The sequence below is a fragment of the Chenopodium quinoa genome, unplaced genomic scaffold (assembly GCF_001683475.1).
Source record: "Chenopodium quinoa cultivar QQ74 unplaced genomic scaffold, ASM168347v1, whole genome shotgun sequence".
Lineage (NCBI taxonomy): Eukaryota > Viridiplantae > Streptophyta > Magnoliopsida > Caryophyllales > Amaranthaceae > Chenopodium > Chenopodium quinoa.
Genome location: NW_018742738.1, coordinates 10,620,086 through 10,647,313, shown reverse-complemented (window position 1 = coordinate 10,647,313; position 27,228 = coordinate 10,620,086). Strand labels below are relative to the sequence as shown.

Genomic DNA, 27,228 nt, shown 5'->3' with positions numbered 1-27,228 from the left:
ATTTATTAATCAACATAGAACTAACAGGCTCTCGCAATTTACTAGATCTAAGTTCCTATTGAAAATAGGCTTTAATATCAAATTAACATCTGTTCGATTCATCAATTCAATATTGCTATACTTTTACAAGCAAATCACATCTGCTCGATTCATAATCTGGTTGTAAAGCGTTAAAACAATTCAATAAGAAATTATCATGCAACATCAATAATCAACAATAACAAATTACCCCTTCATATTATTTATGGATCCCTATAAAACCTAGAAAGAAAACTACTCAGACATAATTAAAACTAAACTAATCAAAGCAATTAAACAAGACATGATGAAAGAAATAAAGTAAATAGCTGAGATTAAAGTAGAAGAAATCGATACCAAAGTAATTGGAATTAAGGAGTTGAATTAAGAACAAAATAGAGAACAAAATTGTAAAGAGAGAAATAATCTAAGACTAAGTAGAGAGAGAAAGTCTAAGAGAAGAAGTATTAAAACAAAAGGCATTAAATCGTATTTATACAAAAATAATTACTCCTAATTAAAACTAAGAAAAATCACTGAACAGCACCCCTAAAAATCTCGCGCCCGATCGGGCCGCCTTTTTTCCAATAAATGCATCTTTCGCGCCCGGTCGGTCGCGCTTTCGGGCAGTGCCTATTTTGGCCGGGCCCGGACACTTGGGCAAGCTTGGACTTCTCGATTGGGCTTCGATTCTTCGACCCAATTCGGATTTCCTCTTCGGGTCTTGAATACTCGGTCCAAATGCCTCAGAATCTCAAATGCTAAGTCCTTAATCACCGTTTCGATGACTCTAATCGGCCCTGGGCTATAAAAACTGGTCGTGCTCCTCCAATGCTCGTAGTCACTTCATAATATCTCGGGAAAATGCTCCAAAAGTGCAAATCCCTGCAAAAGTCAACCAAAACTACGAAAACACTACACCAATTAGTAATAAAGCCAAAAACACTACCAATTATGACCAAAGGAGGGATATAAAATGGACATATCATGGACCTACTACACTACCTCCATATTTAATTACTATTTCTAATTTCTCTTGAAATTTCGCGCATGGAGAAATAGAAAGTATTTTAAAAAGGAGAGAGTATATGTTATGAGGTATACCTAGCACCTAAAAGTTAGATATTTGACAAATACTCGTACAAATTTAAAGTAGTATTATTAGGTGACAAAATAATACTACTGGACATTATTAGTCCAGTAGAAGTGAGATACTCTATGTGTTTTCAGTGGTACCAAAGACACGCCTTTAATAGTACTTTAATTAAATTTTTTTTTTGGTGTTTAGAAAGTCACAAGTACGGGTGATGAGACTCGATCCTAGGATCTTCCAAATTAGGAGGGAAGATCTTACCACTTGAGCTATCCCTCACTTTAAAAAAATATTAAGTATTACTCCCTCCATTTTTAAATACTTGCTCCATTTCTATTTTTTGCAATATTCATTTGTCCTACTTTGACTAATATTTGTGATTTATACATAAGAAAAAAAATATAGTCTTATGGGTACTTGTTGGAATCATCTCAATGAATAGATTATTAATTTTCAATTGTTAGAATTTATACTTAATGATAATTAAAGATATTAGTGATCAAAGATTAGCATCGACATGCGTGTCAAAGAGAAATGGAGCAAGTATTTAAAAACGGAGGGAGTACTCTACAAGCTTTCAATAGCACATCAGAATATGGTTTTACTACTTTAAAAAAATGTTCAATGTTACTCTACAAGCTTTCAATAGCACATCAGAATATGGTTCTACTATTTTTTTTCCTCTCTTCCTAGGTGAATGACATTTTTAAGTAAAGTAGGTGGGTCGCACACCATGTACTTCTCTGCCCTCAAGTCTTCTTTTCTCTCTCTTTTAACAAACAGTAGGAAAATTTGTCAAAAACATCTTTAGAAGAACGTTTTTGCAGAAAAAAAAAATATTTAAAAGCTTTTTGGTTAAAAAAAACTTGACTGTGAAATTTTTTTGTTAAAGAAAACCTAAGTGCCTCTAATTTACTTTACCTCTAAATTTTAACGCGACAGGTGACCTCTCCAACTTTACACTCGTCTCCCACTCTCAATCTCCTCCTCCATCAAACTCCTCAGCCTCAAATTCCGCCATTACCAAACCTTCAATTCCTTCTTCTCTACCACCATCAAATCCCCACCCTTTCCCAAGACGATTTTAATAAAACTCGCCACCAAAGCACGCAACGTCGCATTCACAATTGCCAGAAGTGCATAACATCTTTAGGTTAAGGTTTAGGAGTGTGGGTGGTTGTGGACGTGGATAGGGGTAAAGGGAGGGTCAGTCGATGGTGGGGGTAGGTCACCAGAGGTGGGCCGGGATATCTTGGTGATGGTCCGACATAGGAGGGGGCTACTTCCGGGGTAAGGGAAAGGGGAGAGAGTGGTTGGCGGGTGGTTTGGAGGTTGGTGATTTTTTCTTAGAATTTTAATTTATTTATTAAAAGCAATTGGAGGAAATTAGAGAGTAACTAAGTAAATTAGAGAGTGATTAAGTAAACAGGTTTTCTGGTTGTAAAAAAAATGGACGTGGTGATGTTTATAATCAAAAAAACTTTTAAATTTTTTTTTTTTGGAAAAAGTTTAAAAGTTTTTGTTTTTTTTTTTTGACAAATTTAAATTACAGTTATAGCTTTGTTAGACATATAACATTTTGAATAATGCCTTACAATTTGGCATTAGAAATGCTTATTACCAATTATTTTCATTTTTATTTGGAAAGATTGCAGCCAATATAATAGCAACTAACAAATCATATAACAAATATTTATTATTATCAGCCTTAAATAAAGTACATTTATGACGTTTCGACACTAACTTTTCTTCTATCTTTTAAGTAACTTTTATTAGTTTGTCTTATTTAAATCATTACTTAGTAAAACACACGAGTCTTTCGCAATATTGTGGTGGGAATAGAGTTTAGTGGTTGAAGAAGGTTTTGTGAAAGGTTGATATTACTAGCTTTTGTGAAAAGCTAGGTAGCTGACTAGCAGTGGAATGTTTTTCTATAATTTTAGCATTTTATAGCAAATAGCTAGTCAACAATTATTTTACCAATCAGTTATACTTAATTATTTACTTTTTACAGCTAACAACTACCACTATAGCTAATTAACAACTATATTTTGTCGAACACGCCGTAGATATTTCGTCAAAAGGGAGATTCGATACAATTCATACAATTAAGACCATGTTCTCTTCACCTTAATTTTGCTGAACTGAAATTATTTTTACTGAACTGAAATTATTTTTGCTGAACTGAAATTATTTTTACTGAACTTAAATTATTTTTACTGAACTGAAATTATTTTTGCTGAACTTAAATTATTTTTACTGAACTTAAATTAATTTTACTGAACTGAAATTATTTTTGCTGGAGTGAAATTATTTTTTTACTGATTTTCTATTATAATTCTTCTTTGAGAAAACTGAATTTTACTGAACTGAACTTATTTTTACTAAACTGAAATTAATTTTACTGAACTGAACTTATTTTTATTGAACTAAAATTATTTACTTAATATTATTTTTTTAAGGTGAATAGAACAAGGCCTAAGTATATATGCATCATGAAATAAATTTTTTATTTTTTTTTATTATTTTTTTATTTTTTTTTGGTGTGTGTGGAAAGATTAGATTATAAAGCAATGATTTGTTTTTGTAGTCAATTTACTTATAATTTTATCATGGGTTGATTATTTACCAAAGCAATGATTGTTTTTATACCAATTATGATTTGCTCATGTTGTTAAATAGGTGATTATATACCAATTGGGAAGATCATCTATTAAATTAATAATCTTTTATGTTAATAATCTTTTTTATTTGTCTTGCAATCAATTGGGATGATCACTTACCAATTTAGTTATCCATAAAAAATTCATTTGCCAATTCACTTATCAAATTCATTTACCTTTTAGCAATTTTCTTATCAAATTTTATCGCCTACCAATTGTTTGTCAATCATGATAATGAAATACCAGTTTACATAGCAATTAGGATTTTCAGTAACCAATTAGATTTTCATGAAAGTTTTTTAGTTAACGGTGTCAGGAACAGGTAGGGATGTCAATGGGGCGGGTGGGTCGGATGTTGGCCTTCCCATCTCCATCCCCACCTAACATTTTCATACCCATCCCCGCGGCGGGTCCAATATTCATCCCCATCCCCGCCCCGTACAACTCCAAAACCATCCCTGCCCCTCCCCCACTTGGATATTCATCCCCACCAAAGACCCACCTAATCCCCGTCTCTCAAATACACAATCCTACATAATTAATAATAATAATAATAATAATAATAATAATAATAATAATAATAAAATTCTTAAAATTACATACATTTTTGTTTATAATATAAGTTTAGTACAAATTATTATAATTAATATTTTATTTCATGTAATTATTTTATAAAGTAGTATAAAAGTATATAATTTTGCTTTTAAAGATATATAGATGTGGGTATTAGGTGGAGATAGGTCAGGTACGAAGTGGGGCGGGGCGGGTACAACTTAAAATCCACCCCCGCCCCATTACCCATGGCGGGTATGATTTTTATCCCCATCCCCGCCCCACCACCCGCCAAACCAAGACCCAATCCTGCCCCAATGGGGCGGGTCTCCCACTTGATCCGCCCCACTGGCATTCCTAGGAACAGGGCGTCTTAAACATTTAGGAGGCCCAATGCTATTTATACAACTATGTGTAAATTTTGTTACTTTTTTTTTCACACAACAATTAAATACAATAAATCGGACTCTTTTTTTAAGTCAAAGATAGTACTGAGCTTTTTTTTTTTTTGTGAAAGACGCTTTTACTTTCATTATGGAGTACAATTTAAAAGAATAGGTAGTTTAATTATACAAATACAATGACATAAACTATATACAATATGTAATATATTGATGTATTAGATAGAGGAAATTATTAAATTTAGGGAAAAAATCAGCCAACAAAAATTTAACATAAGAAATACATACATAAATACGGAGTGCATGTTAGGCAGCGGGTTTGATCCCTGCTTCTCTAGGATCTCTTAAAGAGCTTATACCAACTTTGCCAGATTTACTTTGTCAGATTTTTGGGGCCGCAAGAATTGTGAGGCCCTGTGATATAGGGCTATTTGCACATCCTAATAGTCGTTCCTCATCAGGAATTCTAGATTATCCCATAATGATCTATTAAACTATACTAAAATGAATTCTTCATGACACTTGTTATTAACTTGTGAAAAAAATTTCCTGTCTTTTTTGTCTCTCATTTTTTTTTTTTTTTTTTTTTTTTGCATAATCTATTATTTATAAGTAAACTATTTATACCTTATGATATTATTTTTTGATTCCATTTTAACAATCATATTTCATATATTTACCAATCATATTCCATATATACCCAAATAAAATATTTCTGAATATCGTTTAAACACTTTATGTATTATTTTGTAATATTATTGTCAAAAATATTTAACAACCGTGCATTGCATAATATTTTAACCTAATATCAAGATTATATACCAACAAGAGTTGGCTAGAGTGGTAAGCTGCTTGATGTCACTTAAGGGAAACCTCAAGTTCGAGCCTGAACAAATGCAAAATACTTGTCGAAAGACCAAACCACAATAAGCCAGCTGTGTGGCCAGGAGAAGATCCGAATGTAGTCGGAGCTAAGTTTTGTGAACTAAGTGGGACATACTAAAAAAAAATCAAGATTATCATATATGGAGCACTACTAATCAACTAAGGAGCATTTACTAATTCTTACTTCTCCCATTTCTTTTTATTTGACTCGTTTTTTTAGTCACGTTTGTCAATGCACAAATTCATCCGTTAATTTCTTTAATTATCGATTACCAATAATTAGAAGAAGTTGATATTTTGAAAATATACATTGTGACAAATCTAACAGCAACCCACATGACTATATTTTTCATTACGTATAAATCAGAAAACAACGTCAAAGAAAAGTGTGTGAATAGTGCTAAAGTCAAAACGTGTCAACTAAAATAAAACGGAGGTGGTATTTAATACTCCCTTTGTTTTTTAAAATTTGTATGAGACCAATATGTCAAGATTTAACTTTTACAAACTAATCCAATGATATGTTACATAATAATATTTTGGGATTTTTGTCAGAAACTCCTATTATAAGCCATTTTTGTGAGAAATTATTTAAGGGTTTGTTCACATTTATTGAACTGAGCTGAATAAAACTGAATAGAGTTGAAATGAATATTTTATGAGAGAAAGAAATTAGGAGCTGAACTGAACTAATTGGAGCTGAACTGAATTAAAGTGAAATTAAGTTGAAGTGAACAATCCCTAGTAAAAAAATATTGTAAGAAACTACCTATTTAAAAAATGTTGTAAAAGACTAACCTTCACCATATTATTACCGTTGACTAATTTTTTTTTTAATAAAGGTACAGAAGGAATAATATTTTTAAAATTTCAGAAGGAATAATATTTTTAAAATTAAGTCAAACAGAGTTGGTGAATAAAGTGAAACAAATATTTAAAAATGAAAGAAGTAGTATTTTGGGTGGTGCAATGCACTTGCTATAACTATTATTAGTAAAATAATCCATAATATATTTTATAGCTTATGCTTTTATGGGTAACTAACCATTGAAATGCACCTATAAATAGTATAATGAATGAAAAATACCTGTAAAAAAAAATCTTTTTTCTTATTTGAAAAAAATTGTAAAAAGAAAAAATATAGGGAGGAAAGGAGTGAGGACTCATGACAGCTCAATTGTAATTATTTTAAATTTTATTATTACCAATTGTGATTACCAATTATTGTTCACATATTAATAACTATTTTTAATTAAATTCATAATTACAATTTTACAATCAAACATCCTTGGTAGCTGTATTTTTAGTCCAATTAACTTTTCAAAATCTTGTTTAAAAAAAGATAAATATCTTCGTTTTCATACACATATAAAAAAAATGCAAATTAATAATAAAAATGTAATAAGACGAATCAAACAAGATTATATGACTATATTATTTTCTAAAAATAATGAGAATTGACGGTTAAAAATTTTGAACTTCGACCCAAATATTAGTATTATACTACCTCCATTACATATTATTTGCAACGATTAGACATTTTGTCTCTCTACTTTATGTCAAATTGTTGCAAATAATATGTAACGGAGGTAGTATAACCATTTGTACTTAGAGCTGGTACAACCACATTTTTTTTTATTTTTGCTCAATTAAAATGCGGTTTAAATTAAAGGGAAATTATCAATGATACCCTTCAGGTTTTGGCTTTTATCAATGGTACCCTTCATTAAACTTTCATTATCAGTGGTACCCTTACAACTTTACCTAAATTGCTACAGTAATCTCGACATTAAACAAACGTTTAGTATGTTTAGTTAACACAATTAATGGGCTATTTGACACTAACTTGAGTTGACAAAAATACCCCCCCTCATTAATACCCCCCAGGCCCAAACAACACCATTTAATAGTTCCAAATTTTTTGATTGGGGTTCAACTTCTGTCACACTCTCCCCTGTTCTTCTTCTTCTGAGCAACCCTAACTGATGCAAGAGTGAAGGACGATCGTTGAAGATTAAGCGTTTTTCTGCAATTCTAAAGGTTAGTTCTTAATTCTTACTTGAATTTTTGGGAATTTTGGTTTAAATTGTTAAGTTTAAGGAAATGTATGTATGTTTGAGAAATGTGTTTGATTTGGTGGAGAATTTCGAAGTGGTGTAGGATTTAGCTCTGAATTATGCTCAATTTACATAGTATAACTACTAGGTTGCTAAAGTTTTATTCTTTTCATATATTAATATGCATAAGTAAGACATTTTCATAGATTGTGGGTACATGTACAGTGTAGCTTGTGATGTTGCTCAGTGTTTGCTTAAATTCTAATCTTTAAAGATATGTAAATTGGTGTTTAGTGTGTAATTGATGATGAGTTTCTGAACAAAGTGATTGTGTACTAATTTTGCAGAATGACTGAGCGTGATAGGGTTGTGTTTTGATTTAAGTATAAGGTGCATAAAATTGATATTGAAGTGGACCCTGATCAATGTAACTTAATGGATTTAGTCATAGAGTTTGAGGATAGGTTACAAAAAAAGGGAGTAGTTATACTTAACCCTATATTTGCTTATGCTTATAGAGGTAAGCACTGGTCAATAAATGATGATGGTGGCATACATAGGTTTTTCAGGACATTTCCACAAGCTAATGTGTATGAGATTTTAGTTGATACTACTATGAATTCAACCTACCTGAATGATCTAGTGTCTGAATTTAGGAGGAACAAAATAGTTGCTAAAAGAGCTATGCAAGAAATTGGACATGCACCTCCACCAATTGATGACCCACCACTTGTTAATGAACCAATTCTTGAACCTCAAGCTGAAAATGAACCAATTCTTGAACCTCAACCTGAAAATGAACTAATTCTTGAACAAGCTGAAAATGAAATCATTCTTGAACCTCCTATTGAAATTGAACAAGAAGCCAACCCTTTTGAAGCTACTCCTTCTGGGAGCAGCAAGCTAAAATCTAGGAGGAGATTGGTGCTTAAATACCAATCAGAACCTCAACCAACAAGCCCTGTCTCTTCTATTAACCCTTCAGTAGAAGACTCCGACCCTAGGATTATAAACTATGACCAGATGCTACTTTTATGGATATTTAAGACCTGTATGAACAGAATAGTGCTAAGTAGACTGAAAAAGAGTACAGAAGGGGGAGAAAGGAGTTTGAAAAGTACATGGACAAGGAAACGGGTAAGGGTAAGTGTCAAGATAAGGCTGAGGGAGAAGATGTAGGGGTTCTTCTGGTGGTAAAGCAAAGGGAAGTGGGAAAAAGGGCAGGGGAAAGGGCAAGGGCAATGGTAAGGGTAAGAGTAAGCTATTAGTTTTTGGTGGTGAGAAGTTACCCCCATCTACCATTTCCCCACACATTGTCTTTAAGACACTACATGTTAGGAGAAGCCCTAGGTTTTCCCCTATTCAAACTTATACCAAGCAACCCACTACTGTACTCTCAAATAGTCCAAACACAAGAGGTCCAAATCCAACCACTAATCCCACACTTTTTGGTAGAAAAATGCCTAAGAGTACAGCTGTTAGGAAAGGGCTATGGGTTAAGGGTAAGGGTAGAGGGTTGCATAAGCCAAATGAGAATGGGGAAGGTAGTCAACCAACTGCTAGAAGACAAGTCATTTTTGATGGTGATGGTGATGGTGGGGATGATCCTAGTGATTCTAGTGATTCAAGTGAGTCAAGTGAGGATGGTGATGGTGGAGGTTTTGGGGATGAGCTTGATGATTCAGATGGTGAGGTGATCCCAGATGGTGATGTGCCAGCAGATGAGAGGGAAGACATAGGACAACTTCCCACATTGAAGACAATTGGGAGCAGGGGTTCTAGTCTGGATTCATAGATGATGATGATGATGATAATTACTTCCAACAACTTTATGGTAATGGTGAAATGTATGAGGATGTGGGGTTTGGGAAGATTGTTCTTAGAACTTGGATGTTGTTCATAGACAAGGCACACTTAAGGGAGACTTTGAAGGATTATGCAGTCCAGGAAGGTTTTGCTCTGAATGTTGTAGCTGCAGATAACACCAGATACACAGTGACATGCTATGCTGAATGTTGTGAGTGGAGGCTGCATGCCAGTAGGTTAATTGATGGAAAAACTTGGGCTATCAAGAAAATATGGCCAGATGTACACAACTATAGGGGCTTGGAAACATATAATCCTATATGTACTGTGAAATGGGTTGCCCCAAAAGTAATGGAAGATATTAGGGCTGCCCCTGATATTCCAGGAAAAGCATTGAATGAATTGTTGTTTCAGAGGTATGGGATATACATGAAACAAGCTTACTTATATAGGCTGAAAAGGTATGTGATTCAAGAGCTGTTTGGTGGACATGATGAGTCCTACTCATTGATGCCAAGGTATGCTGACATGAATTGCCAGACTAATTCTGAGTCAAAGGCATTTGTAGCATGGCAGCTTAGTGAGAGCATTCCTAGAGTGAATTTGTTTACAAGTGTGTTTATCAGTTTTGCTGGGCAATGGAAGGGTTTTCTGGCTGGTTGCAGACCCTTAATTGGAGTTGATGGGGCTCATCTAAAGGGAAATTATGGTGGAATCCTCTTGTTTGCAGTTGGGTTAGATGGCAACAATGAAATTTACCCAATAGCACTTGCCATTGTGAGTGTTGAAGACAAGGAAAGTTGGTCTTACTTCTTCTGGCATCTGTACAACATAGTGAAGCAATCCAACAGGCAACATTGGACAATTATATCTGACAGACAAAAGGTAAACATTTTACTTACACTAACACTATTAGCATTATATTACTTGCATTATATTACTTGCACTAACATTATACTTGTAATATAGTACTTGCACTAACATTACTTGCATTAACAGAGGGTTGATCTAGCCCTAAAAGATGTATGGCCTGATGCCAAGAGGAGGTACTGCTGCAGACACTTGAGCAGGAACTACAAGAAAGAATTCCCAGTCTCTTTGATGTACACACTATTCTGGAGGGCATGCAATGCAACCAACAAGTTCACTTTCAGGAAAGCAATGGAGAGATTGCAGAAGGAAGGAGGAGAGGATGTTATGGTGTGGTTTGCAAACTTAGGTGATCAATCAAAATGGAGCAAGCACAAATTTAATCCTAATGTATGAAATGACTCAAACACCTCTAAATTTGTGGAGAGTTTTAACTCCACTTTGGGAGTTGACAGGTGCAGACCTGTTTTGACACTTCTTGAAGGTATACTTTTTTTTTTTTGTTTTTTTTTTCAGTTAAGACACAAATCGTATGGTTAGATTTACTTATGCATCTTATATGGTTGATTGGCAGGGATTAGAAGAGTGTGTATGGTGAGGATTGCTTCAAGGCATGAAAGAGCACAAGGCTGGGAGGATAATGACTTATGCCCCAAAATTGCAAAGTTGGTCAGGGACATTAGCAAAGCAACCTCTACCTGCAGAGCCTTCCAGTCAAGTCCAGGTGAATATGAGATACATGAGGGGAGGTCTCAGTTCCCTCTAAACCTAAACCAAAATATATGCTCATGTGGGGCTTGGCAGGTGTCTGGTATACCATGCAGACATGCAGTGAGGGCAATGCTACATGCCAAAGTTGATCCCCACAATTATGTGAGCTCATGGTACTCTGCTAGAACCTACAAGCAAGTGTACAATTTTGTGATTCACCCAATTCCCGATTCAAGTCAATGGCCACCTGTTGATGCTACCCACCCTCAGCACATCCACCCACCAAAAATGAAGAGAGGTGTAGGAAGGCCAAGTAGAAACAGGAAAAGAGAAGAGGGTGAAGACCAACCAGGGAAGAGGTCTAGAATAGTCAGATGCAGCAACTGTGGGAATTTAGGCCACAACAAAGCAACTTGCAAGGGTGGTTTGACTGGAAAGGAGTTGGAGTCAGTGAAGGCAATGGTTGTTAGGAACACAAAATCAAGAGATCAGTCAAATGCAGCTAAGGAGGCTAGAGCTATGTCTGCTGCAACAAAGATCTCTTCTTCACAGTTGGCTAGCCAACCACAGGACTTGTCCCAGTCACCCTGACATCTGTTTGGATGCTGCAACATTAGGCTATTAGGACTGACTTTGATGTAATGAATCAGTTTTTGAACATGTTTTACCAGTTTTTATTGATGCAAGAACTTGTCTTTTTTTTTTGGGAAAGTACTTAGCTGTGAATGCTAGTACTTATTTGCTTATTAATGCAAGATACATTTCTGTAAAGTACTTAGCAGAACTAGCTTCTTTTTTGGGAAGCAATACAGCATGACTTGTTTGCATATTTATGTGAATCTGTTAGTAATTATTTGCTTATTTTTGTGCTCTCTCAAAACAGTAAACTAAAGACATAAAATGCAATATAACACGAAAATAACCAACTTCCATTAATGTCAACTAGAATTTCAGTACATCATTTTCAAACCAATATCTTAAAAAGGCTACTATTTTAAAGCCACAATCAACAACACCAAATACATCACTACAACTAATTTCACAACCATGTACACGAAATCAGCAAATTCATCAGTCTTGTGCATAAACTCTGTAAATTCTGCCCTTAATGCATGAACTTGGCCTACTTCTGCCATGGATCCTTGCCTCCCTCCTATGTCCCTTGAAATTTGGTCTTCACTTACCCACATAAAGAATTCACATACCCTACACTTATAATATGGCCTTCTAGGATTCACAATTGAGTTTCAAAACCTAATATCCGCAACTCTTGGTGGTTCACAATTGCAATTCATGGCTCTAAACCATGTAACTCCTCCATTCAAATTGCTTGAAGATGAAGCCCTTCTAGAAGAAGCCATTACTATAAAACCCTTGAAACCCTTGACAAAACTACAGAGTAGAGAAAGAAAGAAAAAAATTTCAGAAATTAATGGAAACAGGGAAGAGAGGGGTGAGGGTTATATAGGAAATTGGAAAGATATAAAAGGAGGGAAAAATGTTGGGATTTTTGGAGGGAGAAATAAAAGGGGCATTGAAGTCTTTTCGCGTTCCCCAGCCCATTTACCCTCCTAATTAAACATACTTAACGTTTGTTTAACGTTGAGATTACTGTAGTAATTAAGGGTAAAGTATAAGGGTACCACTGATAATGAAAGTTTAATGAAGTGTACCATTGATAAAAGCCAAAACCACAAGGGTACCATTAATAATTTCCCTAAATTAAACAAACTACCATAATTTTAACCAATAAATTAACCAAACATGTAATTTTAGTCTCTGTAATATATAGATAGAAAAAAAAAGTAATGAAGGTTTAATATCTTTTGACTTTGCCTTAAAAAAAAAAAAATCTTTTGACTTGGCTTTATAAAAAAAAAATATCTTTTGACTTAACAAAAAAAAAAGTTACTTAAAAAAAACACAAACTCTTAATAACATTCGATTTACACTAAATTAGAGTAAATCGGGCTGGTTGGGCAACTTCATCACCGAGAAAAACACCCACCACCGTCGCCACTGGCTGGGATGGCTTGGTATCTATCATTTCACCTCATCTACTTTGATGGTGGCGATGACTATGGCGGCGGAGGTGACGATGACGATAGCGTTGAAGGGAAAAATATGAGGACTTGCAGTTGGTAACGGAGAGGGAGAAGGGGGTTGAGGGTTTGATGGAGGAGAGAGAATTTGAAGGTTTGTTAATGGTGGAAATGTTTTTGTGAAAAAAAAAGGGTCACTTTTGTGAAAAAAAGGGTCACTTTTGTAAAAAAAAAAAAAAAAGGGTCACTTTTGTAAAAAAAAAAAGGTTCACTTTTGTAATAAAAAGGGATCACTTTTGTAAAGAAAAATGGTCATTTTTATAAAGAAAAAGGGTCACATTTCGCAAAAATGTTCGATGTACAAAAAATTATTGTAAATCGGGGGCATGCAAAAGGAGTTGTAAAAAAAAGGATTTTTCACCAAATACAACTGAGTTAAAGCTTAATTCACCATGACCAAAAACTTTCTAATACACCATGTACCACTGAGTTTAACATAAATGTCACCAAATGCCCTTAATGACTAACGCCGTTAACTCCGTTAGTCATTAAGGTAAATTGTGCCACGTGACTGTCACTTATTGGTTCTTATTAATATTATTTAATTAATTACTTAAATAAAGAATAAAAAAACTTAAAAAAAATTAAATAAATAAATAAATAAACCACCACCAACCTAGCCACCGCTCCCCACCCATCCAACATCCCTGCCCCTACCGGCACCACCATGTCTACACCCCCGCCACCGCCCCCACCGCCGCCACCAAGTCTACACCGCCGCACATCCCTTTCCCTTAACCACTATCCTCTCAAGTCCCACCCTAAAACTCAAAAAACCCTCACTCCGACGCCCAAACCCACTTGTCGGCTCCCAGACCCACCTTCCTCGAGCCGGCGAACCCTTGTCACCCCTCAATCTTCCAACTCCACCCCTTTCCCCCCTCTGAACCACCACCCCCAAACCCTAAAACCCCAAAATCAAAATCTAGGGTTTCGATTTTGGGTTTTGGGATTTTGGGTTCAACTGTGGGCTGGTCAGGTGCTTAGCGTGGTGGTGTAGTTGGTGCCGTGAAATGAAGGTAAGGTGTTGCGGTGGTTTGTAGCTGGTGTCGTGTGGTGGCGAATTGGAGGATGTGCGGTTTGTGTGGGTGAGCTGGGAGGTGGTGCGAAGTAGAGTCGCGTGGGTGGTAATTTGGGCGGTGTTCGGCGGCAAAGGGCTGGAATTGGTAATTGTTGCAGTTTGTATGGTGGCAGCAGCGGTGCGGCTGGAGATGCGGGGGAGAAAGGGAATTGGTTGCGTGGGGCTGTGATTGGGGATGGCAGGGAGGTGGTCAGGTGTTGGGTATGGTGGATCAAGGGAGAGATTCGTGCACCGGCGCAAGGCTGGGTACGGTGAAAGTCAGCGTCGACCCGGTGGTGGTTTAAGGCTGAGAGCAGGCGGCGAGGGGCTGGGCTGCTAGGTGGCGGTTGTGGGGAGGGGAGATGGCTGACAGTTGGTGGTGGTTTTATTTTATTTTTTTTAATTATTTTTGTTAAAGTTTTTTAATTAATTAATTGATTAATTATTAAAGTAAATAGTTTAAGTAAGAGCCAATTAGAGGATGCCACGTGTGACATTTAACTCTTCATGACTAACGGGGTTAAGAAAAAGGGCATTTGGTGACATTTATATTAAACACAGTGGTACATGGTGTATTAGAAAGTTTTTGGTGGTATATGGTGAATTAAGCTTTAACTCAGTGGTATTTGGTGAAAAATCCGTAAAAAAAATGCCACAACATAGTGCCGTACTGCCGTAGTAAGAGTAGAAAAACAAGTTGATAAGTCAAAGTCAACACATTCACATGATAACATACATCCAAAAATCACTGAAGTATTCCGTGCATTTATTTTCTTTTTTAGCAAAACTTTTAAAATAGCTTTTAAATTAAATAAATTCACACTACCACCCCTAGTCATTTAACCAGGACTCAATAGTGTTAATGTAACGTCTATAACTCTATTATTATTATTTCAATATTTCATTACTAATTATTATAATATTTTTCGAAATGGAAATAAATCAACAATATCTATCCAAAAATAATTATAAATACCATCTACTCACACACTAAAGTTGTCCTAGAGTGGCAAAGAAACAAACTCTTTGCTGCACAAATTCTGAAAATTATACTTAAAAAACATAAGAAAAAAAAACACTAGAGAGCAGAGAAATCATGGAGACAGTAGTCGAGAAAGAAAATGGTGACAGTGACAACAGCCTTAACGATTGGCTTCCGGTTACGTCGAAACGTGAGGCAAAATGGTGGTACGCTGCAATTCACAATGTGACTGGTATGGTTGGTGCTGGTATTCTGGGTTTACCCTACGCTATGTCTCAACTTGGATGGTACGTACATTTTTCCCTATGCTAATGTTTATTTTCGATCTCTAAGAAAAAAAATATTAATTTGGCTAATTGTTATAATTCTATTCACATATATCATGATAATTAAACACAGATGATATTGATTATATGTGAATAAATGTACAATTTATTGCATGTAAAACATTAAAATAATACGGAGTAGAATTGTTTTTTTTTTTATTATTATTTTATTTATTTATTTTTTTATTATTATTATAAAAAGGATTGACGAGTCAATAAAAACTTTGGGAAAAGATTTTGATTAATAGTAGTCCGAATTAATTTGGTTACGAAATAGAAGTTGAGAGTATTGAAGTGCACGATTAGGAAGTTATGTTCCTTTGCATTTATTTTGTTGTAAATTGTTAGCTCAATCAATCCGACAACTCGCCAGGCGATTTGATCTGAAGTTGTGGATCATCTAATTGTTCTCAGTGGCGATCTGTAAGTTTAAATCTATGTATATGTAGATGTATGGTTGCATCGTCATTCATCAAGTAGATCTAGTTTCACTATGTGCATTTAAAGTATTTTTTTATTTGTAATATCGTGTATCTTTAGTTAATTATGAAAATTTTACAGAAAATATGAAAATTGAATATGTATTACAGTTTGAAATACAATTAACGAACACTTTTTTTTTATTCCTTCAATTTGGCGGAAATCTTGTGGTTTAATTTGAGTTGCATGATAATAATTAAATGACGATATAATATGACACCTTAATATATAATAAGGTTGTGTGTATGTTTAATTTGCAGAATATGTGACACATTAATTTATTTTAGGGGTCCGGGTGTGACAATATTATTATTGTCATGACTTATAACATTATACACCTTATGGCAAATGATTGAAATGCACGAGCTTGTACCTGGTAAAAGGTTTGATCGGTATCATGAGTTAGGACAGTACGCATTTGGGAAAAAACTCGGGTTATGGCTCATTGTTCCCCAGCAATTTATGGTTCAAGCTGGATGTGACATCGTTTATATGGTCACTGGAGGGAGTTCATTGATGAAAATATATAACATTGTTTGGCCAAATGGACGGCCAATCAAACTTACGTATTTTGTCATGATATACGCATCTGTTCAATTCTTTCTATCCAACCTACCAAACTTTAACTCCATTGCTGGTATCTCTTTAACTGCTGCTATTATGTCTCTTAGGTAAGTTTTTATGCTTTATTACATTAAAAAAGCTTATAACAATTACAAAAAATAAGATGGTATTTAATTAAGTTTTGTAGAATTATGTTTGAATTAAACACAGTACAATGGATTTACGTAGCTATTGAAATGTTCAAACACTCTAAAGTTTCAATTTACACTTTTTGCAATTGACTAATTACTAATGAGAAAATAGTAATGAACAGTCGAACCATTAGGAATTTAGGACTTTTGTATTTTCTTGAGGCCAAACAATTTCATAAAATATATCTGTGCTTGGACAATGGAATTTTTAGTATATTTTAATTATTAACTTGGAAATTGGTGATTTTCACTTCAGTTATTCAGCAATAGCATGGATAGCTTCGGCTATAAAAGGAGTACAACCTGACATGGATTATGGAAGTAGGTATCCCACTAGTGTCGGGCATATATTTGGTTTTTTGAGTGGATTAGGGACGGTGGCATTTGCTTTTTCTGGGCACAACATAGTATTGGAGATTCAAGCAACAATTCCTTCAATTCCGAATAAGCCTTCTAAAATAGCCATGTGGAAAGGATCCCTACTCGCTTATATAATTATAGGATTGTGTTAATTTCCTGTGGCTTTTGTTGGTTATCTAGTGTTTGGAAAATTTGTTGAAGACAATTTGATGATCTCCCTTGAGAAGCCTATTTTGCTTATTACCCTTGCCAATATATTTGTTGTCATACATGTTATTGGGAGCTACCAAGTAAGTTAAGTTCTTTATTTCAATTTTAATGTTACACATTTTTTATTATTACTACTAATATTTTCCCAAACTGTTAGGTTTTCGCAATGCCAGTTTTTGACATGCTCGAATCATTTTTGGTGTTGAAAATGAAATGCCAACCTAGTAAAATGCTTCGCCTTGTGACTCGTACTACCTATGTCGGTATGTTATTTTATAAAACTTCTTTACATTTAACTATTATAATTTACAAATAATTTTTAAAACAAAATTTAAATATAATGTGCTATACAGGAATTACTATGTTCATAGGTATAGCATTTCCGTTTTTTGGCTCTCTACTAAGTGTGATGGGTGGAATTGCTTTTGCACCAACCTCATTTTACGTAAGTTTCAAACATATTTCTAATTTTATAATAATGAAATAAATGAATAATTTTGCTTAATATTTGTTAAATTTAATTTGTATTGCAGCTTCCTTGCATAATTTGGTTAATAATATGCAAACCAAAAAAATACAGTCTCTCATGGTTCTTAAATTGGGTAAGTTTTTCAATTTTAAAATTCATTTACATCCAACAAAAGTTGTTAATTTTTTTTCTCAATATGAAACTTATGAATGTACGTTTTCTGTATATATTGCAGATATTCATCATTGTTGGTGTGTTATTGACAATTTTAGCTCCTATAGGGGCTATAAGGGATATAATCGTTCAAAGTGGATCATACAAATTCTTCTCCTAATCAATTAACTTTTTTTGTGAGGAGTGATTGGGGTGATGTTAGGATGATCATAGGTTTCAATCCTATCATTTTTTAAGCGGATCACCTATGATTGCTATTAAATTTATATGAACTATTGTTTAGACTATTGAGACTCTTTGTCATAGACAAACCTTATATATGTTTGATTAAACAATAAATTAATGATGGGTGTTATAATCACTGCCTTTTAGAGTTTTAATTTTTTGTTATGTTTTCTGAGAATGAATTTCGAGCATAACAATAAGAGCTTATGTCGTTTAACAATAGTATCAAGCTTATAGGTTTTGGTTCTAAACCATGGTGCTAAAGGCATATTTTGCTAACAGGATGGCTAATTTTTAATCAAATTATTTACCCAAATTTGCCCTTATTTTAACATCCTAACATTAGTATATATAACCTAGTGTCTTTAGGCTTCTACCTAATTTTAATGAATAAATCGTGTAGTACAAATTAATGGATAAATTTTCTTCACAAAAAAAAAAAAAAATAAAAAATAAGGACAAATGTTTCTTTAAAAAAAATTAAAAAAAAATTAACGGTTTTTTCCCCAAATGCCCTTGAACTTTTCAAAAATTCACCAAATACCCTCAAGTTTTTCAAAGTTCACCAAATACCACTGACATTTGTTAATATTCACACCGTGACCTCAAAATTTTCCCTGACGTTAAAGTTCCGTTAGCAATAAAATTTAATTCACCAAATGCCCTAATTTTGTTAAATAATTACACAAAATACCCTTATTTTTAGAAGTACGTCTAGTTTGAAATTTAAGGAAACTAGCTGTTAGTTTTGATTCTCAACCTTTTTTTGCATAAATACTCGATACAAAGCATCCCTCTTATTTGCTTAACCACAATTTTTTAACACCATGAGTTATCAATCTAAATCATCCTCCTCAATGTATGAGTACTTTTATGTAAGAGTTGCAAACATCCTTACACAAAAGTAAATCATTCTCCTCAATGTATGAGTTATCAATCTTGATTCTCAACAAGATTTGTTTGCAACTCTTACACAAAAGTACTCATACAAAGATGATATAGATTGATAACTCATGGTGTTAAAAATTTGTGGTTAAGCAAATAAAAGGAATGTTTTGTATCGAATATTTATGCAAAAAAAGGTTGAGAATCAAAACTAACGGCTAGTTTCCTTAAATTTCAAACTAGACGTTGTACTTCTAAAAATAAGGGTATTTTGTGTAATTATTTAACAAAGTTAGGGAATTTGGTGAATTAAATTTTATTGCTAACGGAACTTTAACGTCAGTGATGTTTTGAGGTCACGGTGTGAATATTAACAAACGTCAGTGGTATTTGGTGAATTTTGAAAAACTTGAGGGTATTTGGTGAATTTTTGAAAAGTTCAAGGGCATTTGGTGAAAAAACCGAAAAATCAATGGATAAATGGACAATGTATATATGTTTCTGTAACATAGAGTGGTAAATGGTGTGAAACTTTATTTTGTACGCAGAATTTATGACTATATGTGTATCAAAATCGTATCTACATGCTGATTCTGATGAATCTCTCCACACTACCAAAAAAAAAAGTGTTGATTTCCTAAGTTAAGTGTCAAATATGTTTTTTGGACCAAAACGAACCTATGGGATTTAAATTCTGGGGCTTTATAACCTTACTGCCGGTTGAGATCTTCGGGACATGATCTTTACTACTAGCTGAAAGTTCTAATTAAGGCTTTATTCTTAGTACAATGTACTTGTTTTCTGGGCATGATTGCATGAACCTAACTAGGTTTGAAACTTCTGGTGCATCATAACCTTACTATTTGTTGAAATTTCCGGCACCTTAACCTAAGCAATTGAAAATTTTAAAACTCTTACATATCTAGCTATTAGAATGTCCATTTACATATTCACCAATTGAAATTTTCAAGAATAAATCATCAAGAGGAATAAATACTTCCCTATATATTTACCTTAGGAATAACTCTTGTGTATAACGGATGTACCACTACTACAAAATAGGGCTAAGGAATCATCACCATATATGTCACTTGTAAGGTTTCTTAGGTAAAGAAACCAAATAATTAAATAAATATGGTATCTTAGATAATGAATAAGATGTTAAGGGTTTTATTAATATAAAGGATTTATTGGTGAAAAGGGTAGAAATCAAGCAATATAATAGAAACATTTTTGTTCCTTGCATCCATTGTTCACAATACGTGAACTTCTTATATAGCAAAATTTATGAAATATAATAATACACATTATTATACTACATATATTATATATATTGTTGTACATTTGCAGTTGGTAAAATTGCATTTACTAGTTATTCATACATGTGAACTTCAATCATATTTTCAGTTTTCTCTCCCCTTTGAAAGTTCACGTGGAATGGGGTATGAGTTGCCTTATTAAAAACCTTTCTAGGTAAAACCTTGTGGGACAAAAACCATAGCTAGGAAAAAAAGAGTGCAACAATATTGTATTATATGCTTTGGATACTACCTCGTTAAAAACCTTGTCAAGAAAAACCAAGTTGAATAAAAACCCGATCGAATGGAAAAAGAGTGCAGTGCACATAATACTCCCCCTGATTTCAGCATAGTTCACGAAGATGCCGCATTCCAATTTTGTGAACTAATTGCTCAAATTTCTTCGAAGGAAGTGATTTTGTGAACAGGTCGGAAAGGTTGTCACAAGACTGAATTTGCTGGATATCTATTTCCTCATCCTTTTGCAGATCATGCATGTGTGAAGAATAGTTTTTGGGATATATGTTTTGTTTTATCTCCCTTAATATATCCTTCAGTTACTTGACAGATAGATGCATGTGGTATTGTCTTCAAAGATGATGATTTGATTTTCTGTTATTGCGTTCATTCCACATTCTTCTTGCATACTATTGATCATTGACCTCAGCCATACACATTCTCGTCTTGCTTCATAAAGAGCTATTAACTCTGCATGATTTGAGGATGTCGCAGTCAATTGTTGATTTCCATGATATTGTAGTGCTGCCGTAAGTGAACATATATCTAGTTTGTGACTTGGCATTTTGTTGATCTGATAAGTATCAGCGTCTGCATGCATACCGAACGAGAGCAAAATCTCATTTTGGTTGATAATATAAACAAGGTCCCGTGTCCCTTTTAGGTACCGGAGTAAGTGTCGGACTCCCTTCCAATGTATGTATGTTGGTGCATTGTTATACCTGGCTAAAAAGTTCACAGAGAAAGCTATGTCGGGTCTTGTGTTGTTAGCTAAGTACATTAAGGCTCCAATTTCACTTAAGTATGCTAGTATGGTACTTCTAGACCTAGAATTTCTTCATTTTCTTCTCGGGGTCTAAATGAATCGTTTTTCGTATTCAAAGAACGAGCAACCATTGGGAAGTTGATTGGATTTTCTTTGTTCGTGAAGAAGCTTTTTAAAACTCTTTATGTATAGCTTAATTGATGGAAAAATACCTTGCATGACTCAAGTTCTCAATTTGCAATATATCCAAGGCAAAATTTAGTTTTTCGAAGGTCTTTCATCTCAAATTCTTTCATCAAATATTTAGAAGTTTTCTCAAGTTCATTTGGGGTTCCAATGATATTCAGATCATCAACATACACTGCAATGATAGCAAATCCTGATTGTGATCGCTTTATGAAAACACATGGACTGATTTGATTGTTTTTGAACCTTTCTCTCGTAAGGTATTCACTGAGACGGTTATACCAAATCCTTCCAGATTATTTTACTCCATAAAGTGAACTTTTAAATTTTATGGAAAGTAATTATCAGTTTAGTCCTTCATGGACTTTCATGTAGATGTTTGTATTGACTATCAAGTGACCTATACAAATAAGAAGATATTACATCCATTAATCGCATTTACAGTCCTTTTCTGACTGTCAAACTTACCAGAAATTTTTCTGTAATTTGTAGTTGCATGTAGGGCTATGCACCAATACAAAACTGGACTGGGATCGGATTTGACTAGAACCCGAAATTGCCTATAAGGACTGGGGACCGGACCGTAATAAACCAGTCCGGGCAGTCTAGACCTAATTTTTCAGGTCAGATTTGGGTTTTGACCTTTTAGACCGATTAAATCTACTATAATTCCAAACTACTATAACCATTTTACCTAGGCAACAATCAAAGCACAAAATGTAAATTACACCAAATAAGCTGAAAATTCAGAATCCTTCATCTATATATAATAATAAGTTAAATGAATATAGATTAATACAACTCTATATATACATGATAATAAGTTAAATGAATTGAAAAGGAGACAAAGATTAAATCAAATCTGAATGTAGGAAAATGGTGAAATGAGTGGGAATAACGGAGGTTGATCCCTGACTTCTGTTGTAATATAAGGAAGAATTTTCAAGGTTATATTCTAAAATTAGAAGATCGAAAAGATGATCTTGTGACAATGAAAGAGTACGGTGTGTCGTGATGCAAATCACTGACTTGAAAACAAAATTCCAGCGCAACCGGGGTGCACTATTGTATTCGTCGGCACGTTCCCTAAGGTTAACACACCACTTCCACACTAAGGCACTTTTTGGGGAAAGGTTGGAGCCAAGTAACTTATGCCCAATATAGAGTATGTGTTTAAGCAAGCTTGTGTTTGATATGTATTTCTTGTGTATATCAAAATCAGAAAACATCCTCCAATTTATAGAGATGAATGAAAAAGATGAAAGATCATGGAGGAATCTTCTATGAACGAAAAAAAAAGAGAAATCAGAAATATTATGGTGATTAAAAACACCATAATCAACCTCTTAAATGAGGGGTTACAAGGAATCAAACAAGGAGCTCACCCGATCGGGCGTACACTCCCTTTTTCCGGACGTCTTCTCGCGCCCGGTCGGGCGGGTCTCGTCAGATCGGGCGCCCGATCAGACGGCGGAAATCCAAAATTTTACGACTCTTCTCGCGCCCGATCGGGCGGGTCTCACTCGGTCGGGCGCCTGATTGGGCGCCCATATCTGACCTTTTGAATTTCCTTTCTTTATTTCCAACAACTTCATGAAGAGTGGTTTCCGGAGCTCTTGATTGGCGACGACGGCGAGTTCTTGCTTGAGAAACACGATATTAATCACATTATTGGGGAAATACTTTGTATATTGTAGAGGAGAAGTTGAATTACATGAAATTTTGTTGGGTTGTGAAAAAGAACTGAAATTGGAGATGGGTTCATAAGAAATTGAAACTAATAGGAGTGAAACTCAAAGACAAAGAAGAATACAAAGTGGAGTGGCGGCATTTCAATCAGATACAACTAACATGAGCGTATTAAGTTAAGGTAAATAAAATCTTATTTTGTTTTAAATATTACTACCTCCGTTTCTTTTTAGTTGACACGTATTCCTTTTTAAGATTAATTTTTAGTAGACACGTTTCTATTTTGGGTAAATTTTTTACCTTGTATTTACAAGCTACCCTACTTGCTTTTTCATTTTCTCTCACTCTCTCTCCTCTCCTTAATATATGTGTTTAAATCAAATGCGTCAACTAAATAGAAACGAAGGAAGTAATAAATTGCATATGAACTAGGTTTCCGGTCTAGACCGAAAAATTCTGGGTTTTACCCGATACAAATCGAAAACCTGGAATCACTAATTTTAAGGACTGGGGACTGGACCGGAATGTACTGGTCCAGGTCGGGTCGGTCTAATTCCGGTTGGGTTTTCGGTCCAGGTTCAATTATTCACACCCCTAGTTGCATTAACTATTGGAGAATATATTTCTTCATAATAAATCCCTCTGGAATTTGAGAAAATCCTTGGGCTACAAGTCTTGCCTTGTATCTAACTATCTCATTACATTTTCTCACAAATATCTATATGTATCCAACGAGTTTTACACCTACTGGTGTAAGAGTTATTTTTCCAAAAACTTCTCATTTTTTAAGTGACTTTAACTCAGCTTGAATTGCCTATTTCTGCTTTGGCCAATCACTCCCGTGTCGACATTCTTCCACTTTTCTTGGTTTAATTTTATCGAACACAATGTCAATTGCAATGGAATTTGCAAATATTTCATCTACGATAACATCTTTCCTAATCCAATGAGCCTTGGTAGAGACATAATTCATTGAAATGTCATTGTTATCGATGTCGTGAACATCTTGTTCATTCCCCATAGGGTTTTTCTCTTGTTCATCCCTTTTGGGCTATCATCATTTTCTTTAATTTCATCCTCATTTGATCTCTCTTGAACTTCTGACGGGGGAACATCATTAGTCTCATTTTCTATTCCATCCAATTTTTTCAACTTCCTTGGTTTAGAATCTTTTGTTCTGATCTAAGTGGTCTCCCACGCTTTTTCTGCGTGCTTGAGATTCATTTTCTATGGCCTTATTACTAGTTGGAATTTCAATACGTACATGGACATTTTCTACTGGTATATGTGATTTTGTCACCTTCTTTGTGTCTACAAATGCATCAGTTCAAAGATTTAGTTTTATTCGTTTCGATGAGTACATTATTAATATCTAATTTTTATAATATTTGATAGGGAGAGATTAAAGATATTTACGATCAAAGATTTACATCCATATACGTAAAAAAGATAATTATTAGTTTTTTAAATAATTTAAATTTAAATTTAAATTATTCATTATTCTTTATTTTTACCTAGATGGCAAAATTCTTAAATCTTATTCGTCACTTTTTCTTAGGTGGCGAGTGAATTTTTTAATTCTAAAATAAATTATTAATATAAAATTTCATTGGTCAAAATAATACCTTTTCTTATGTGACACACCGAATGCTCCCGAAAAATGCCTACTTTATTTATATATTATTATTATTATTATTGTTATTATTGTTATTATTATTATTATTATTATTATTATTATTATTATGGGGGATTTATAAATAATTATTATAAGTAGTTTTAATTATATAAAATCGGATTTTTAATGATGTTTATGGGAAATTAATTTAAAAGGTTCATGTACATATATTTGTGGGGTTTTAATTATTTTTTAACCTTATATTTATATGTAATCCCTCATATTTTTTAATATATTATAAATGAAATTTTATTTTATTTATAATATTTATTTGTATTTTTTCGGATTTTATTTTAAAAAGTTTCAAATTATTTTGGGTGGAAATTTTTATTACATTATGATTTTTTTATGAACCATCATTCTACAGTTCATGTCCAACAAACAAAGTCTAACCCACTCTGCTTATTTAATTGGCCCATAATTTGCATGAGGCCCAATATTCCTTCGTACCCTAGAATTCTCTCTCCTATAAATACCCCATACATCCCCAAAATTTTCCCCACTCAAAAGGTTAGTCTAATTTTCTTTCTCCTTTATTTTATTTTTATTTTTATTTTTCTTTTCCTTTTCTTTTCCTTTTATTTTTTTTCTTTCCTCTTTCTTTTCTTTCTTTCTTTTCCTTTTCTCCTTTCCTACGTGAGCATGGCTCACTATTCCTCATGCTGCTAGTGTTCACCGCGAGACATCACATCCAGTTGTCGGCTGCCGCCGCCCCTGACCACTGGCGTGCCACCAGCAGCCACGTGGTTACTGTCCTCCCTCTCCTTCCTCCTCTTTGTTATCTTTTATTTTTCTTAATGTTTATTTAATTATTTTGGGTTTTGATTTTGTAGTATAAAGATTATATTTTTAGTATCAAAATCATGTATTTTATAGTTTAAAGTTATTATAATTTCAGATTATAATTGTGTTATAAATTTTTAGATTTTATAATTTTAAAACCTAGGGTTTCAATTTATTTAAATTGGGATTTTAGGGTTTTTATGATTAATAAATTTGGGGCTTTTGTTCCTGTTGCATTTTTAATGATTAATTAAGTATTAAAACATGTTTTTAATGAAGTTTTAAGGACTTTTAATCTAAATTATATTGCTGGAAATTTTGTTAAGTATTAATTTACTGTTGTTGGTTGTTTTCTAGGAAGTGATTATTCCTTAGGAGACTTTGTAACTGCTAACAAGGAGCTAACTATATAACATTATAGATTTATATATGTAGTTTGCAGGTCATGATACAGTGATTTTATTTGCCTAAACTATGTTCTACAAGACTTTGTGGTATTCTGATGAATTATGTGCTACATACACCTGCAAGCTTGTTTGATATAACATAATAAATTAATTATTTAAAGCTATAGTTTAGTATGTGAATATCGGCTCCCAATTTCAAGAGACAAAGACCATGCATATTGTAGGGAATATTTCAAGAATCTCTCACTTGAGCCCCAATGTAATCGTACACTTAAGCATGGTGGCATCCAAAGGGAAGGAAGTTAGAGAAAAAGAGTTGCTAACAAGTTTTAGGAACTTGTAACCCTTCATGATCCATGAGATCGCTAACTCCAAAGTGGTCCTGAACCATGACATGTTATTCGGGGATGAAGGTACAAATCCAACCTAAAAGAGATTAAACATGCCCTAAAAACAGGCATCTACTTTATTCTTCTCATATTCATGTGCGCTTTCTGACTAACATACAATCATTAGATTAACCCTAAAACATGTTTAATCTATGTTGGTTGAATATTAATGCACAAAAAAATCAATTATTGGTGATCACTTGAATTAAAATCACATTAGCCTAAATAAAATTATTAATTATTTTATTAAGCGTGATTTCAAGTACAAATTCCCTTTAATCCTGCCGAAAATGCGTGATCAAGAAATAACAGTAATAATATTTCAAGCAACATAATAATTATACGACACAACAAATCATCATGATAATAATCTTGTAACACCCTGTATTTTCTAACCACTATTTTATGTGCATTTAAATCTATTAAACCTAATTTCTTATTTAAATCCCAATTTCAAAAGTGAAATCTTTATTTAATTATTAAAATCGTTATTTTAATCTAAGGGTCATTATAAACTTTTGAAACCTTAATTATAATATTTTGATAAAGCAATTGAAATTATTATTTAAAAAGGTTTTATACTTAAGTTTTAATCATTTCAACTATATTTGACATGTCTGAATTGATATTAGCTCTAAAGGGTGATTCCTTAAGCTTAAGCGTCAATTCAGTAAGTGTTTCTAAATTATATGTAATTTCAATATTTAACTTATT

The 27,228-nt window shown here is 33.6% G+C and overlaps 1 protein-coding gene and 1 pseudogene across 1 annotated transcript; both read left to right on the top strand.

Moving 5' to 3' along the window:
* Positions 1 to 9,514: 9,514 nt before the first annotated feature.
* LOC110724075 lies at positions 9,515 to 11,647 on the top strand. Its single transcript, XM_021903473.1, has 4 exons — positions 9,515 to 10,360; positions 10,475 to 10,680; positions 10,801 to 10,829; positions 10,920 to 11,647. The coding sequence occupies exons 1-4, from the start codon at positions 9,515 to 9,517 to the stop codon at positions 11,645 to 11,647; spliced, it is 1,809 nt and encodes a 602-aa protein (XP_021759165.1).
* Positions 11,648 to 14,132: 2,485 nt separating this feature from the next.
* Positions 14,133 to 18,693, top strand: LOC110724235 (annotated as a pseudogene).
* Positions 18,694 to 27,228: the final 8,535 nt, after the last annotated feature.

Coding starts and splice junctions, on each gene's coding strand:
- LOC110724075 (XM_021903473.1), top strand. CDS start 9,515: ATGTATGAGGATGTGGGGTTTGGGAAGATTGTTCTTAGAACTTGGATG. Junction 10,681..10,800: donor GGAGAGGATGTTATGGTGTG/GTTTGCAAACTT, acceptor GGGAGTTGACAG/GTGCAGACCTGTTTTGACAC. Junction 10,830..10,919: donor TGTTTTGACACTTCTTGAAG/GTATACTTTTTT, acceptor GTTGATTGGCAG/GGATTAGAAGAGTGTGTATG.